This window comes from Mercurialis annua, linkage group LG8 (genome assembly GCF_937616625.2).
Source record: "Mercurialis annua linkage group LG8, ddMerAnnu1.2, whole genome shotgun sequence".
Classification (NCBI taxonomy): domain Eukaryota; kingdom Viridiplantae; phylum Streptophyta; class Magnoliopsida; order Malpighiales; family Euphorbiaceae; genus Mercurialis; species Mercurialis annua.
In genome coordinates, this window is record NC_065577.1 from 11,322,993 (window position 1) to 11,340,544 (window position 17,552).

The 17,552-nt window shown below is 36.6% G+C and overlaps 2 protein-coding genes and 1 non-coding gene across 3 annotated transcripts; all 3 read left to right on the top strand.

The window, feature by feature from the left end:
• The first annotated feature begins 9,169 nt into the window (after positions 1–9,169).
• Positions 9,170–13,261, top strand: LOC126660706 (putative disease resistance protein RGA4). The gene is made up of 2 exons (XM_050354349.2): positions 9,170–12,624; positions 12,813–13,261. The coding sequence occupies exon 1, from the start codon at positions 9,320–9,322 to the stop codon at positions 12,605–12,607; it is 3,288 nt and encodes a 1,095-aa protein (XP_050210306.1). The 5' UTR covers positions 9,170–9,319; the 3' UTR covers positions 12,608–12,624; positions 12,813–13,261.
• Positions 13,095–16,513, top strand: LOC126661614 (uncharacterized). Its single transcript, XM_050355466.1, has 6 exons — positions 13,095–13,221; positions 13,509–13,562; positions 13,620–13,716; positions 14,108–14,273; positions 14,387–16,328; positions 16,392–16,513. The coding sequence occupies exons 1-6, from the start codon at positions 13,095–13,097 to the stop codon at positions 16,511–16,513; spliced, it is 2,508 nt and encodes an 835-aa protein (XP_050211423.1).
• On the top strand, positions 13,511–13,583 carry TRNAA-UGC (transfer RNA alanine (anticodon UGC)). The gene has a single exon. It is a non-coding gene; the product is annotated as a tRNA-Ala (tRNA).
• Positions 16,514–17,552: the final 1,039 nt, after the last annotated feature.

The window sequence follows — 17,552 nt, forward strand, 5'->3', positions numbered from 1 at the left end:
CCAACACATGGTGGCTTTACCAGGTTATATTCAGAACCTGGTGGCAACATCTACACAAGGGTAAGGTTTTCATAATTTAACTTGCAAAACCATTTAATAAGTAAACAGTGTGTTGATAGTGTTGTTTTGTAATTTGTTATAGCCACCTCGTGGAGGATTTGGACGCGGCAGAGGACGTGGAAGGGCTACTGGAAATGGAGGAGTGCCAAACTATGGGACCTCCAGTTCTCAAGCTAGTGTAACTAAGCCTTAGCCTTAGATTAGTTGAAATTGTATAGGCTTTTTGAAACTGCTATGCAGGCTTTTTGTAACTGCTAGAACAGTTATTTTGCAACTGGAATGCCAGTTTTTTGCACCTGCTTGTTGCAGGTTTATAGGTTAGTTTTGTGGAACCTGGTTGTTGCTGGTTCTGCTAGACCCATTTTTTGCACCTGCTTGTAGCAGGTTTTGATAGAATGACAGTTTGTAAATTACATTAGTTACATACATTCTATTACTAATACAGGTTATGCTATTTAGGTTATGCAGTTTTGTATCCATTTTGCACCTGCAATGCTTTATATATGGTATGAATTTGAAGTTGCATAAACTCAAAAGTTGCATAAACTCATAATAAAGTTGCATAAAATACTTGAACATTCTAACAGCAATAAACCAGCCTACAACCATCCTAATAAAGTTGCATAATAAACAGAATAAACCATCCTACAACCAAAATACATTAACATTCTAACAGCAACTTAAGGACCAGCATTCTAGAACCAAAATACATTAACATCAACATAACATTACTATAAACTAACAACCATCAAGGTTACTCCAGCATCTTCTGATCAGCCTGACAATAATTAAAAGAAATCGCTGAAACAATCACAAGCAGCATAATTATGAACCAAATGATCCTCATCAGCACTTGATTTCTCTTCTGTAGACTCTTTTTGTCCTGCAACAGTTTAGCCTTGATGCCTCCAAGCTTATCAGCTTGCTTCCCAACTCTGGAGTTCATCTCAGCCATTTCATTCACCGTTTGTTGCAGCTCAAGGTTCTTACGATCAGCTTCCTCCACTTTCCAATTCATCACACCTAGAAGTCCTCGACAAGCAGTCATCCTACATGTGTTGCTTTGCAGCTCAATTCTAAGCTTTGACTCCGCCTCAGTTTTCACCTTCAATGCCTCTTCCAGTGCATCCCTCTTATCAATTAACTTGGTCATAACTTTTCTTTCACGACCAGTTACCTCTGGGTCGATCCACTCAAAGAAATTGCAGTCATCATGCTTCACACAACCATCAAATGCATAATAGTTAGACAAAACAACAAACTTTATCAACCTAAATGTCACAACCCTAACATACAGCCAGACCCAAATTTTATCAACTACAAGACCAAACCCAAAATTTATCAAATCCAAGAGCAGACACAAACTTTATCAAATGCAGGTCATAAGAAAATTTACCTCTCTAAACTTGCACCGGTAAAACCTCCTTCCAGGGTTCCCTTTCGTGTATGCCGTATACACAGAAGCAGCAACGTCATGGCAGCAATGCTTCTGAGGAATGGCATTGAATTCTGAACTCGTTGCTTCAGAGTAAACGGCACTGCTTCCGGTACTTGTCTCGTAATCATGCTTCGTCATTCAAACTTGGTAACAAGAAACCAAGTGTAGGAGGATATGAATTAGGAATTTTTCAGAGGGGAATTAGGGATTTGGAGAATTAGGGATTTCAGAGGGGAATTAGGGGTTTTATTAGGGATTTGAGAGGGAAATAGAAATTAGGTCGGGCGGGAGTGAGGGGGAAGGGGGAAAATTGGTTTTGATTGAAACGGCGCCGTTTTAATTAACAAAAACGGCGCCGTATTGAGTAAATATGGAGCGTATTGGAGGGAGCACGGAACGACGTCGTATGGTGAAGCCACGCTGGAAGATGACATGGACCTCCGGCGTGCCACGTAGGATTAATCAGCTCGGAAATGAGGCTTGGGCTAATAAATAAAAACATTTGAAAGTTCGTGCTACCGGTTGATACAAATTAAAGTATGTGCTTAAAACGAAAAAAACGCTAAAGTATGTGCTATATCATACAAAAAACCCTAAAATTAAAATATGATTATATTTCCAAAATCACAATGTTTAATTCCATATACGAAATAAATATATCTATAATCAACATAAAAATAAGGGTTAATTACATATAAAATCATGACCTTTGCACCAAATTTCAAAAATAACATGACCTTTAAAATGTGTCAATCACAGACACCACCTTTCATTTATTTTCAAAAATAACATCGGCAATTTTTAGTGACATTTTTTCTGACGTGGCATGACACGTGGCAACTCCATAGTGTGTCCAAGTCAGCGAAATTTCACCAAAAATGTGCCCATGATGAAATTGAAAAGAAATGAAAGATAATGTCTATGATTGCCACGATTTAAAAGTCATATTATTTTTGAAACTTTGTGTAAAAGTTATGATTTTATATGCAATTAACCCTAAAAATAAACAATTAATTTGATTTAAATACTATAAGTTCGCCATTTTTAACTCATTGGTAATTAAAGTCATTTATTATTTATTACCAAATATTAAATAAAATAAATAAGGCTAAAGGTACAAAAAAAAACCCTCAACTTATTCAAAAACTACAAGACAGCCCTTAAACTTGTTTTTGGTCCAAAACGACCCCTTAATTTTTTTTTTCAAACAAAAAACCCCTTCTGCCCAAAATCTATGTTAAATGATGACGTGGCACATAAGAAAAAAGGTTAAAAACATCTTTAATGTTTAAAAGACTTACCAATTTTATACTTATGAATTGTTTTAATCATTTTCACCCTCTTCATTATTTAAAAACCTATAATTAATTAAAATTATAAATTAAAATTCAATTAAACCTATCAAAAACTAAATAAACACTTCAAAATCCAATTAAATTAATCAAAGTCTAATCAGCCACTGATTTCCGGCCGCCGCCACTCACCGACCGCCAGCATTTTCTTTCCGGCGATCAATGTTTTTTGTCGGCGGTGGTGTTCATCCCTTTTAAGGGATGAAAATGCACTGTTCATCCCTTTTATGGGATGAACTGAGATGTTCATCCCTAAAAGGGATGAACAATGGCATTCATCTTCATCCCTTAAAAGGGATGAACAGTGGCAGTTCATCCCTAAAAGGGATGAACAGCAGCTGTGTGTTCATCCCTAAAAGGGATGAACAACAGCTGTGTGTTCATCCCTAAAAGGGGATGAACAACTCATGTTCATCCCTAAAAGGGATGAACACACAGCTGCTGTTCATCCCTGTAATATCCCGTAAAATTTTAATTTTTTTTTTGTAATTTCCGACGTGGTTCCGAGTGTTTTGAAATTATTCAAAATTGGTTGTCGGTTCAAGTTAGTTCGTTGGGTTAGCCTTGGGCCCAAGAAAATTAATCAACTCCTTTTGGCCCAAGGGAAATTGGCAAAGCCAATTTCTCGTTCGAAATAACACAGGTCTCGAACGAGACCTGTGTTAATCCTCTTTGTTCTCGTTCCAGAACGTGGTTCTCGAACAAGAACAAAGGCCTTTTTGCTGGTCTCGTACGAGACCAGCAATGGGCCTTGCGGCGGGGGGGGGGGGGGGGGGGGGAGGGGTGTTTGGGGATTTATTTCTCCGTTTCGGAGCCTTTAAATGACGAAACTCCAACCCTAATCTCTTCTCCTTGCTGCAAGCTAACCCTAACTGCCATTGTTCATCCAATTCTCTGAAGATTCGCTGATCAAAATCACTCTTGAAGTTTGCTGAAAATCATCGGTAAGTTGTTTTGAAATTTCAGATTTTACTTTCGAACGGCATTGCGTATTTCTGATCGTTCTCATCCGTTTCTAGATCGAAATCAAAATCGTTTGTTTCCGGACGATCTAGACTCGCGTACATTCGATCTCCCACCTCATTTTCGTAAACGGTACGCTATCGATCTCGTTTTAATCGTCGTACGGTTTCCGTTCAAAGTTATGAATTCTATTTTTGTTGCTACTGCCGTGTCCCTCTCGTTTTATTTGACCTTGATTTTGATGTTATTGTTGACTATAATCTCTGGGCTTACGGGTATTAATCGTTTAGTAATGATAATTTGCGAAATCGTAGTTGAATCTCTAGGAATTTCGGCGGTTCTCTTCGTCGGCTTGGTATGAAAATGTGTTGTTGTGTGATTGCCGAATTATCCTCATATTGTTGTTGCTAGATTATGATTAATGCCTTAAGATCATGCCTTTGAGTTGTTTAAAGATCTAAGTAGGTTTTGTGATTAAAGTAAGGTTCAGTAGGTTAACAATGGAGTTTTTGGCATGTTGGTGTTCACGAGGTAGGCGGGTTTCATGTTGTTTTGAAATGAGAAGATGGTCAAATGGCTATGTTAGTCATGTATTTATTTTGTTTAAATCAAATTAATCCTTAAAGTTAAATATTACCTAATAATTTGGATTTCGTTTTGAATTGTAATTAAATGTTATAAACGGAAGTGAATTCAGAAATTTTAATTAATATAATTACTCGGGTAATTATATTGGACTTCGAATATCTTTTAACGTATATTTGGCTAAATTACAATTTAGTCCCTAAATGAGTTTTATAATTTATTTAAGTGAGCTTTGGGTTAATAACCTAATATTTTGTTTTAATTATAAACAAAAGCAATTAAATTTGATTTCGGATATCAAATTGGCAAAAGCACAGTTTAGTCCCTAATTGGCTAAAGTACAGTTTAGTCCCTAAACTTTATTAAACTTAAAATGGGTAGATTTTTGGATTGTAACTTGGGTTAATTAAAATTGAAATTATTGAGTTCCGCTTTTAAAATGGTTTATTATTTTATGGAATTATTTTATAAATATAAACTCGGGTTTATATTTGATAAACGTTTTGAGTCGGGTTAGACTTGGGTCATCCGACAAGTGAGGTTAGCTTGGTAATTAATGATAACTCGGCTAACCCACTATTTGGAAATTAATTATTATTTAAAGATTATTAAATAATATTTATAAATTGGATTTCAAGCGAGAACTCAATAGACTTATATTAATTGGGCTTTATTACCTTTTGGGTATTTTTGTGTTGCTTTGGATTATTTAATTCCGGCGTGTTATTTGTGCTAGTCCTATATGGTGTCTAGTACTCTCTAGAGTTAGAGTCTGTTTTTAATAATTATTTTATTTGTCTAGACCCGTCTATTGTTCGTACTCCAGAGGCGAACCAGGATTAGTTGCTTGCCGGTTTTCACGTGGATTAGCAAGCAGTGAGTTTGTACTTACTATTTACCGCTTTATTAAGTAAATTGTTATTTTAATATTAAATATATATACTACACGTATATTTCGAACTGTTTTTATATTATGGCTTCTAGTTGGAACATGCTGCCTAATGGACATCATTTGGACTGCGTGCGCACCGGTAATGATCTGGGTAAGGTAATTATGGAAATGTGGTAACTCGGTGTGAGCGTAGCATTCGGGACCAAATAGAGTAACTCGGTGTAGCACAGCTCTCGGGACTCTGGATATGGTAAGTGTGGTCAGTGGTAACTCGGTGTAGCTCAGCTCCCGGGACCAGACCTATTGGATTATGTATATTATTTAGAATTGTGGATTAGGGTTCCAACTATTATTCGTAATATCGTATTTAAATGTTTTAAACGGTTTTAAAGGTTTTCCACTTAATAAATGTAGATAGTGGTATAAACTCATCTCAGTATATCTGACCCCGTTGTTTTCCCAATTTTTCCCAGGGTTATGATCTGAGAGAGTTTGGTGATCTCCGCATTTACTTTTCTTCGGAGGTTTTATTTATTTTTGATAAACTGTAAAACTGTTTTATTCTTAGACCGCAGTAGTAACCAAACGTCTTTATTATTATTATATATTTTATCGGATTGATTCGACTGGTTATATTGCTTTGGCATGTTATATTATTCACATTGGTTTATGATAAATCTATTTTAGACTCGAAATTGGATAAACATGTTATATTAACTGTTGAATATTATAACTGCTAGATTTAGGCTAAAGTCTCGGTTGCCCCCGAGCATTGGTTTTCTGCAGGTTTATGTGTTTATATGTTAAATGAAAGGCTAGCTACGGGTTTTGGTACTACATTACCCATACCCTAAAATGGATCGTGACAATCCCTTTAAGGGATGAACAGTAATGGTTCATCCCTAAAAGGATGGAGCGAGGCGGCGGTGGGAGTGTGGGCGAGGCAGCAGTGGTGGGTGGAGCGGTGACGGATGAGGCGGCGGCCCTGAAATCAATGGGTGAATAGGTGGTTAGGATAAGTTATTTTTTATTGTGTTTGGTTTAATTTGATTTGGTTTTAATTATTGATGTTTAAATGAATAAGATGGTGAAAAAGGTTAAAAAAAATTAAAAACATAAAATTGGTAAGTATTTTAAACATTGAGGATGTTTTTGAATTTTTTCCCTATGTGCCATGTCACTATTTAACGGAGATTTTGGACGGAAGGGTTTTTTTGTTCGGAAACAAAAATTAAAGGGCCGTTTTGGACTAAAAAAAGTATAAGGGCTTTCTTGTACTTTCTGAATAAGTTGAGGGTTTTTATAACTTTGGCCATTAAATAATTAAGCTAATAAAATTAAAGTATGAATATATTTCTAAAATTACAATGTCCAATTCCATATTTAAATTAAATATAACTCTAATCGACATGAAAACATATAACTGATTTGATCTAAATGCTATAAATGTACCACTTTTAACTCAATTAGTAATTAAATCATTTATTATGGTTTATTACCAAATGTTAAATAAGTAAAATAAACATTAAATCGTTTTACAAATTTTTTTAATTTTAGTAAAAAATAATCCGGATAAGAAAGAAATAATTAAAAAAGCAAGAAAATATAAAGTTTAATTCAAATAATGTGTATATATATAGATCGAACTGTCGGGTCCAATCCGATTCCAGTTCACCAGTTCCGGGTTTTCCGGTTTAATCTGGTCCAAACCGGTTGAACCAGATTTCCGGTTCTAAATATTTAAAAAATCGAATTGCTAGCCAGATCCCGGTTGAAACGGCCGGTCCGATTTTTAAAACAATGCTCTAATTATCAGTCCCTAAATTTTATTTTCGGCCTGTGAACCCCTAGAGTTACGATCTCACGGCTAATAAACTCCTTTCATCCAATATTTGTTGACGCCGCTAATTTTGATGACATGACACCTAAAAATTTAAAATACATGGCACATCATCAAAACACTTTAAATATTTAAAATACCTAAAATCCTAAAACTAAAACTTAAACTATTTACCTAAATGTCACCACCCCAGCCGCCCCTAAGCTCTGCCGCCGCCGCGCCCACCTCCAGCCACCTATACCCCAACTCCACCCCTGCCATCTCCGAAGACGAACCACATGTTCGTTAGAGGAGATGAACAAACCGCTCGTCTCCTTGGACGAACGCATGGTTCATCTCTATTCGTCTTGCCTAAGACGAACTAGATAGCTTCGTCTCAGGCAAGACGAACTTGTTTGTTTGAGGAGATGGTCGGGGGTGGAGGTGACTGGGAGTTGGGTAACTGCAGTCGGCGATAGGGTAACATCGGCAGGGCTTAGGAATGGTTGGGGGTTAGAGGTGATGGCAATTAGGTAAATAGTTTGAGTTTTTTTATGATTGTTTTTGTTTTTAGGGGTATTTTGGACATTTTGTATGTTTAAGGTTTGATGAGTGTCAAATGATGTGGAGTGATCTTTTTATTTAAGTGCCACATCAGCGTCTGTTAATGACGTCAACTAAAAATTAAATGGAAGGAGTTTACTAGCCATGAGATCAAAACTCAGGGGGTTTACAGGTATAAAAAGGAAATTAGGGAATGCGCTGATAGAAGACCCAAATATCAGGAACAATAGGTGAAAATAAACCTTCAACTAAAGAAATTTTAGCCTTGGTTAAAATAAATGTTAAAAAAGAGCAAATTACTCTAAGGTCCCCCACGAATGCATAATTAGGGGTGTAAACGGGTCGGGCCAAGGCCGAGTTAGGCGCCAAGCTCAAACTTGTTCTCGAGTGTGTTCTACAGGCTTGAGCTCGTGCTCGAACGGGCTTAAATTTTTAAGCTCGAGCTCAAACAATATCGAACTACTCGAGTTCAAGCTCGAGCTCAACTTGAATTTAATAAAATCAAAAATAATTATTAAAAAATAATCATATTTGAGTCATTTTAATGATTTTCATAATATAATATGCAATTTAATCCATTTATATGATACACACTTAAATTTAAAGGCATAAAAATCTAATATAATTATTATAAGAGTAATATTATTTTTTAATAACAAGCTCGTTTAGCCCCGTCGACTCGCAAGCCTCACGAGACTCAGTAATTGATACTCGAGTTCGATTCAAATTTTTCGAGCCGATCCCGAGCGTTTTTTGAGTCGATCTTGAGTAATTCACGAGTAGCCCAACTTGTTTACACCCCAAGTCATAACTTACAGTTTGGTACCAATTGTTTGAAAATCTAACAATTTGGTACCTCAGTTTCAATTTCGTCAATGATAAAAGCTCTTCTGTTAATTTATTCCGTTTAAGTTGAATGTTAAACAAAGAAATTTTAGTCAAGCCTTAAATGAAAAATTTAAACCAATGCCTTTTGATTATTTTAAACTGTAAACAAATTTTAGGGGCTTATTAGCACTTTTACCAACCTGTTCGTCTTCCTCCCCCACCTTCTCAAATTTTTCGACAACCACTACCGAAAAACACCTGTGCCGAAAACAACTGTCAACATCGCTACCGGAAATGTGACTCAAGCGGACCCAAACACGTCTGGGTTCGTCTGAGACAAACCCAAATGGAAATGAGTTCGTCTTAAGCGAACCCAGTCGCGTCTGGGTCGTCTCCAGTCACCGCCAGTCTCTTGAATATTTTTATTTTCGTTTTAGAAAACGACATAGTTTTAGGGAAATGGTATTTTTGTCTTTTCCTTCGTATTTAACAGGAAAAACGTAAAAAACTATAAAATAACCTATTAGTTTACATGATTAAAAGTGAGGTGTTAAATCGTTTAATTTTTAAATAAGAGGTATTAAAATGACAAATGCCGGGTCTTAAAGTAATTTGCCAAAAAAAATAAGAAGAAAAATATAATCACATTTCCATTTTCCAAGAAGCTTCAGTTGACATCTCCAAAGAAAATGACAAATTACAATGTTTTTGATGAACTTCAAACAACTTCTATGTAACAACTAATCAAATTACTTAGGCATAGCTGCACTCTCAAACTCTACTTTGAGCAACAACAAAAAAAAAAACTTAAACAAGCCATGGCTGAATCGATTTTATTTACTGTGGTTGCTGAGATCATTACAAAGTTGGGTTCTCTACCGTTTCAAGAAATCACCCTGTGGGGCGGTCTCAAAGACGAGCTTGAAAAATTCAGTGCAACAGTTTCAACAATCCAAGCTGTGCTTCTTGATGCTGAAGAGCAATACTCAAAGAGTAATCAGGTCAGGGTTTGGGTTGATTCATTGAAGGAAGTTTTTTATGATGCTGAGGATTTGTTGGATGAATTCTCTACAGAAATCTTACAGATTCAGACCATGTCTGGTAATAAAATGGCCAAGGAGGTACGACGTTTCTTTTCTAGTTCTAATCAGTTTGCTTTTGGTCTTAAAATGAGTCATAAAATTAAGGCTGTTAGGGATAAGCTTGATGGGATTGTAGCTAATAGGAGATTTCATTTAGAGGAACGTAGAGTTGAGATTATTCCTGTGATGATGTCTAGGGAGAGAGAGCAGACTCACTCTTCTCCACCTGAGATAATTGTAGGGAGAGAGGACGATAAAAAGGCGATAATCGAGTTGTTGATGGAGTGTAATGATGAGGAGAATGTTGTAGTTGTTCCGATTGTTGGTATCGGTGGACTAGGAAAGACGACGTTGGCTCAGCTTGTGTATAATGATGAGAGAGTTAAGTCCCATTTCGAGTTTAGAAGTTGGGTTTGTGTTTCGGATGAGTTTGATGTGAAACTAATCGTTCAAAAGCTTTTAGAGTCGATTACCGGGGAGAGATGTTTTAGTTTTGAGATGGATACTTTGAAGAATCGACTTCATGAAATTATTAATGGGAAAAGATATTTGCTTGTGTTGGATGATATATGGTGTGATAATTTTGAGAGATGGTCTCGTTTGAGGGATTTGCTGGTTGGTGGTGCGAGGGGGAGCAGAGTGATCGTAACTAGTCGGATTAAGAAGGTGGCTGAGATAGTTAGCACGAATCAGCCGTATGAATTAGGAGGCCTTTCAGAAATGGAGTCATGGTCTTTGTTTAAATTGATGGCATTTAAACAAGGTAAAGTGCCAAATCCGAGTTATGAGGCCATTGGAAAGGAGATTGTAGGTAAATATGTTGGTGTTCCCCTGGCGATTAGAACGATAGGACGCTTATTGTACTTTAAGAATGTTTCAGAGTGGTTGTCCTTCAAAAATAAAGAGCTTATGAGTGTAGATCAAAATGATAATGACATTTTATCCACTTTGAAGTTGAGCTATGATCATCTCCCCCCACGATTAAAAAGTTGTTTTGCCTATTGTAGAATATTTCCGAAAGGTTCTAGGATTAATGTCAAGAAATTGATTCATCTCTGGATGGCGCAAGGATATATCAAGTCGTCAGATCCAAGCCAATGTCTTGAAGATGTGGGATTTGAGTATTTCAATGATCTTCTTTGGAGGTCATTTTTTCAAGAAGTAGAAAAAGATCATTTTGGAAATATTACCATTTGTAGAATACATGATCTTTTGCATGATCTCTGTGTTTCGGTGGTTGGGTCAATAAATGATTATTCATCTTCAAATGTCAAACACGTCAGCAATAGAACACGACATGCATCGGTTGATTATCATCGGGAAATTATGGTTTCTTCTTTGCTAGATATGAGGAAGATGCGGACATTTTTCTTGTCAAATGAGTCGAGGCATAATAGAGATGCAAACCGTTACCGTGAAATTTTCTCCAATTTAAGTAGTGTAAGGGCATTGGATGCACATAATTCAGGAATTTTAACAGTTCCTCGTTCCATTGAGAAGTTGAAGCATATAAGATTTCTTGATCTTTCTTATAATACAAAAATTGAGACGCTTCCTGATTCCATAACTAAACTTCAAAATCTGCAAGTGCTCAAGTTAGCAGGGTTGAAAAGACTGAAGCAGCTTCCCAAGGACATTAAAAAGCTGGTGGATCTGATGCATCTCGACCTTTGGAAATGTGACGGTTTGACTCATATGCCACCTGGTCTGGGTCAATTGACTTCCCTTCGCAACTTGTCTCGATTCTTAGTGGCTAAAGATGACGGTGTTTCCAAGCATGCCAGTGGACTTGGCGAGTTACGTGACTTGAACAATTTGAGAGGACTTCTAGAAATCATGAACTTGAAGAATGTGAAAAATCCAGCATCTGAATTCAGGGCAGCAAATCTGAAAGAGAAGCAGCATCTTCAAACCTTGAGATTAGCATGGAAAGCAGCTGGTGATGATGACAATGCTGAAAGTAATTCGACTGACGACACATCATTGGAAGAGCTAGAGCCACATCAAAATCTACAATGGTTAGATGTTCGTGGGTGGGGAAAATTGAAGTTCCCAAGCTGGGTTGCATCACTCACCAGCTTAGTGGTACTTCGAATCGATAATTGCATAAAATGTCAACATCTCCCGCCATTCGATCAGTTCCCTTCTCTAACACATTTGACACTTGATGAAATGACCGATTTGAAGTACATCGAAAGTGGTATGACATCTTATCCTCCAGAGTCAGGGTTGGCACGATTCTTCCCTTCCCTGGAGAAATTATGGCTCAGGAATTGTCCGAATCTAAAGGGATGGTGTAGGATGAACGCATCAACGCCCGAGTTATTCCAGTTTCATTGTCTTGCTTATTTGGAGATCAAGTCTTGTCCCAATCTGACATCAATGCCGCTGATTCCAACTGTGGAGAAGTTGGTGCTGAAAAATATGAGCATCAAGTCAGTGGAAGACATACTGAAGCTGAAAACTTTGCTGCCACAATCTTCTTCTTCGGAGTCTCCATCTCTATTACAACTGAAAGAATTAAGTATTCAAAAAATTAAGGATTTAGACTTGATGCCGGAGGAGTTACTGAGAAAGCTCACTTCCTTACAACAACTAGATATCATAGATTGCCCACGAATCACAACTTTATCTCATGGTATGCAACACTTGACCTCACTCGAGGTTCTTATCGTCCGAGATTGTGAGAAGCTAGATTTATCATCAGCTGACCAACTGCAGCCTCTCAAAAACCTCAGAAAACTTCGCATCGTGAATCTGGCGAAATTGGTATCTCTTCCAGAGGCACTTCAACATGTTACCGCTTTGCAACAACTCGAAATCAGAAGCTGTCCGGTATTGAAGACGTTACCAGAGTGGATGGTTGAGTTAACTAGATTGCAACAGTTGGAGATTAATGAATGTGCTATGCTTTCAAAAAGATGCAGCAACAACAAGGGAGAGGATTGGAATAACATTGCTCATATCCCTAATATCAACGTTGACGGACGGCATATTAAATTGAAGGGCTACTATGAACTGTAACTATTTCTCTATATCAGGTCTGTTCTTTGGTTCATTCATTTTCTTTTGTTTCATTCATTGTGTTTGTAGACTTAACATACACATGATAGTTGGAAAAAATTAACTATGAATCGCAGATTTTACTATAAGGTACGGTAAGTACTGAATTAAATTACTGAATACATGTTTTTATTTTGCATAATAAGTGTTGTTTTGCCTACTCCAGGCATTCCAAGTATTGCTACCATGGGGGATCTCATTCAAGTGTTGGACGATTCTATTTGCTCGATGAACTCCGGTCTCATCTCCATTTCCGTTCTGCCTTGGTTTAAGTTCATTCGCCTTTGAAGCGACAACTTTCAGGCTTTCTTGCTGGACAAGATAGCCATTTGTTGGATTTTCATTGTCATCCATGATTTCTTTATCGTCATTCTGATAAATTGTCCGAAAAAATTGAAGAATTGCTGTGTCATCAGTAAAACGTCGTAGTTAATTAATAACCTCAATAATGTTCTTCCTCGGGGACTTTTTTGTTACATGTATGCTCCGCGGAAAAGGAACGAAATTCAATGGTCTAAATCTGCGACTTCTGTGTCTGGAACTGTGGGAAATTTCTAGCATTGACTTAAATCAGTGTATGTTTCTTTAAATAATGCTCAAATTTCATTTTCTATACACTGTCAACTATATACTAAATTATTTTTCATTTAAAATTTGAATAACTAATATCTAATTTAATTTTACAATAAGTGCTTGTAAGACACGAATATCATTAACTTTTTTATATTTTTTTTAGGGAATACCATTAATTTTAAACATAACAAACAATTTATATATTTCCCGAAATAGACACAAGAAAAACTAGTTTTACTTTGTTTGAAAACACTGTATATAGTGTTACTTTATTTTGTTTGATAACAAGATGGGGATGTAGCTCAAATGGTAGAGCGCTCGCTTTGCATGCGAGAGGCACGGGGTTCGATCCCCCGCATCTCCATTTCTTGTTGTCGTTTTTCAATTTGTTTTTGAGTAGGGTCTCTCATTTTAGTTTTTCTTAGACCATCTGCAAATATTGAAGTGCTGAAATTGGCTGGATTCATGATGGAAGCTGTCTCTTTCATATCTGAGCAGTGGAGCTCATTGATAGATTTTTCCTTTAGAATCAATAGAAAATTTAAGGAATTTAGAAAAGCGATGATAACCTGAAATGAAATGGACAATTTATATTAGGACATACGCACAATTACCTATTAAGATATTTGGATTCCTAATTTCCAAAAATTACTTCCATCGCATCAGATTTTATAACCAATTTCTGACACTCTTTTAACCAATTCAAAATTTCTCGAATTCTTATCGCTTCCGCCATTCTCGGGAAAAGGTTTCCATAATATCCGACTTGCCCAACTTGCACCACACTACCAAGGTAGTCTCTAACAACAATACCCAATCCCATGCTTTGACTATTGAAAAAAAAGCATCAAGAATCCCTTTTAATTATAATAACTTCAATGAGAATAGATTATCTTCTGAGGATTGTGACTCTCTTACCAGGGAAGTTTTGGTAGAGGAAGTGAAGCAGGCTGTGTTTTCAATAGGCTCTGATAAGGCAGCTGGCCCTGATGGGTATAATAGTTTTTTCTACAAATCAACATGGGATATCTTAAGTGCTGATCTAACTAAAGCTGTGAAGGAGGCCTTTATTAATGGCCTATAGCTTGTTGCAATGTCATTTATAAAGTCATTACCAAAGTTATCTCTTCTAGACTTAGCCCTTTATTAGTCAATCTGATTTCTCAGAATCAGTCTGCCTTTGTGCCTAAAAGATGTATTGCCCATAATATAATGTTGGCTCATGAGTTAGTTAAAAACTATCATAGGAATAATGGTACTCCTAGGTGTCTTCTTAAAATTGACCTTAGGAAGGCTTATGATTCAATTTCTTGGGATTTTGTGGAGGAAATGCTCATAGGCCTTAACTTCCCTAATAGTTTCATTACTCTTGTGATGAATTGTATCAGAACCCCTACTTTCAGTGTTTCTTGGAATGGTAACCTAGGTGAGAAATTCAGTTCTTCTAAAGGCTTGAGACAAGGGGACCCTATGTCTCCCCTTATTTTTGTTATGTGCATGGATTACCTCTCTAAGATGCTGTCCAATGTCAACAATGATTTTCAGTACCATTCAGGGTGTAAGAAGCTTAATTTGAATCATTTAATATTTGCTGATGATTTACTCCTCTTTTGTCATGGTGATAAAAACTCTATAGCTGTTCTTAATGATAAGCTGAAGTGTTTTAAAGAAACTTCAGGTCTGAGTGTCAATGTTAACAAAAGTCAACTGTTTTGTTGCAATGTTGATAATACTGTGAAGGATGATATGTTGAGGATTTTGGGGTTTAAAGAGGGTATTCTGCCTATGCGTTACCTAGGGATTCCTCTGATTTCAACTAGATTAACTAAGGAGGATTGCAAGGGTATTGTGAAGAAGATTACAGGGAGGATTCATAGCTGGACCAGCAAGTCCTTGTCCTATGCAGGTAGGATTCAGCTCATCAACTCTGTGCTCATGAGTATGCACATCTTTTGGGCTTGCATTCTGCTCCTTCCCAAGAGTGTGTGTAAAGATATACAAAGAATATGTGCTAGATTCTTGTGGTCTGGTAAGAATGAAGGCAACTACAATGCTATGGTCTCATGGGAGGATATCTCAAAGCAGAAGTCAGAAGGAGGGCTAGGTGTGAAGAATATCCATGTTTGGAATAAAGCTGCCATTACTAAGCATATTTGGCAGATTTATAACTCTCCCGACTCTCTATGGGTGAAATGGATTAAGATTAACAAGATAAAAGATAGAAGCTTTTGGAAGGTTAACTGCAATGACAAAGCCAGCTGGATTTGGAGAGGGATTCTCAAAATTAGACCTGATGCCAGAAAAGTGATTGATTACAGAATGGGGGATGGGTCTAGAACTGAATTCTGGAATGACCCTTGGATTCAGGGCTGCACCTTGATGGAAAAATTTCCTAGGGTTAAGATGAAAGACACAGACATTCAAAGGAATACTAAAGTTGCTGCTCTTTGGAGAAATAACAGATGGGATTTACCTGACCCTAGTGATGAAGCTACTGATGAAGCTTGGGATTACATTAAGCTGAATTACAGTCTCAACTGCAATGCTGAAGATAAAATTGAATGGAAAGTTGTAGATCACAACAATTTTTCCATTAGCAAAACTTGGAAAGAGTATAAAAACAGTTTTGATGGGGTGCCCTGGTTTAAAATTGTCTGGGGGAAGAACTCTATCCCCAGACACAATTTCATCTTATGGTTGGCTTTAAAGTGCAGGCTCAAGACTAAAGATAAGCTTAAAGCTTGGGGGGTAACTACAGATGACCATTGTGAGCTGTGTGGGAATGGGAGAGAAACCATTGATCACTGTTTTTTTGATTGTACCTTTGCTGCTGAAGTGTGGAGGAATATGAGACCCATTTGCAGAATGTATCAGCAGATTAACTCATGGAGAAGGCTCATAAGTTGGTTTACCAGGAAAGCTACTGGAAAAAGCACTCTTGCCAATATTAGAAGAGTTACCCTTGCTGCAGTGGTATATACCTTATGGAACACCAGGAACAGGAAAATATTTCTGAAGGAAGACAGTGTGCCCAGCATTGTTGTGAAGAGAATCAGAAGTATTCTTTTGGACAAATTCAATGGTTACAGTAATAGTAACACTCTCACTAGTATCCTAACAACTATTCAACAGATTTAATTGCTTTGCTTATTCCCTGAGGCTTTTGTAACAGGGGTTAAGGTTAGCTGGGTTGTTTCTTTCTGGTGCAAGGCTGAGGCTTCTGTAACAGTCTTTCTGCAGAAAAGGATCTTGGATTTTTTAGTTGCTGTTGCTGCTGTGTTGCTTTCTGCCTAGAGGCTTTTGTTTGAAGACAGGGAGTTTTATCTATTGTTTCTCTTTTGTTCTTGCTTAGTGCTTGCCCTGAGGCTTTTGTATTAGGGTAGGGCCTAGGCTTTTTTTTCCCTCTAAGACCTGTTTAGGGGATTGGTTGTAATCTCTTTTGGTGTCTATCAATAAGAGCTTTTTGGTTGTTTTCTACCAAAAAAAAAAAAATTATCCCTGTCGTGGAGAAAACCGCCTAACTCGCCCATCATCCTTTAACAGTTTCACTGACCGTAGTTCTTCTGACACAATAGTAAAATAAAATAAATGTTAGTTGCTGTTATTTTCATGTGTTTAAATCCGAACTACTATTTTTATGGTAAATTTTTAGAAATAATATTTTTTTATTCGTATTTTGATTTTATTTTTAATTAACACTCTCTTTTATAAGTTTTTAGTCATATAAAATATGAAAGATAAGGAGAAAATAATCACTTTTCAAAACTAAAAGGAAAAAATAGTAATTCATGTATAAACCAATGTTGATAATAGTAATTAATTCATAAGATAGTATATATATTTTTATGCTTTTCCCGAAGGTTTGGAGAAAGCTGCAATCAATAGGATTTTCCTAACCCTCCCTTCCCAAAACGAAGGAGGTGAAATTCTTTTTTTTTTTCCGCAGGGACCAGAAGATTGGATCTAGCCGTAAGAAGAATGAATGCTTGGCTGATAAATAACTCACTTCTTGGTCTTCGGACCCCTCAGTCACTATGAGCGCCCCCGATCAGTGCATTATATATATATATATATATACATATAGTGATTCACACTCTTAATTTTGTATTGTTTTATTAATACGATCCTTCATCTTTCGGTAGAACCTTTCAGCCATTTCAGCATTGAAATTTTATCTTCTTGACCTCCATAATTGTTATTTTTACAATCATTTGATTTGATCCTATTTCTTGTGCAGCTGACATAAGCACTTGGTTATAATCGTTTTATCTTTTTAAAAATAAGAGGAAAATTTAACAAAAGTTAAATTAATGCATTAAAGAAAATAAAAAAA

Bases quoted from the DNA above. Each gene is read 5' to 3' on its own strand.
- LOC126660706 (XM_050354349.2), top strand. From the start codon at position 9,320: ATGGCTGAATCGATTTTATTTACTGTGGTTGCTGAGATCATTACAAAG.
- LOC126661614 (XM_050355466.1), top strand. From the start codon at position 13,095: ATGTTCTTCCTCGGGGACTTTTTTGTTACATGTATGCTCCGCGGAAAA. The intron at 13,222-13,508 runs GTATGTTTCTTT...TTTGATAACAAG, and splicing joins TAGCATTGACTTAAATCAGT to ATGGGGATGTAGCTCAAATG. The intron at 13,563-13,619 runs GTTCGATCCCCC...GTTTTTGAGTAG, and splicing joins TTGCATGCGAGAGGCACGGG to GGTCTCTCATTTTAGTTTTT.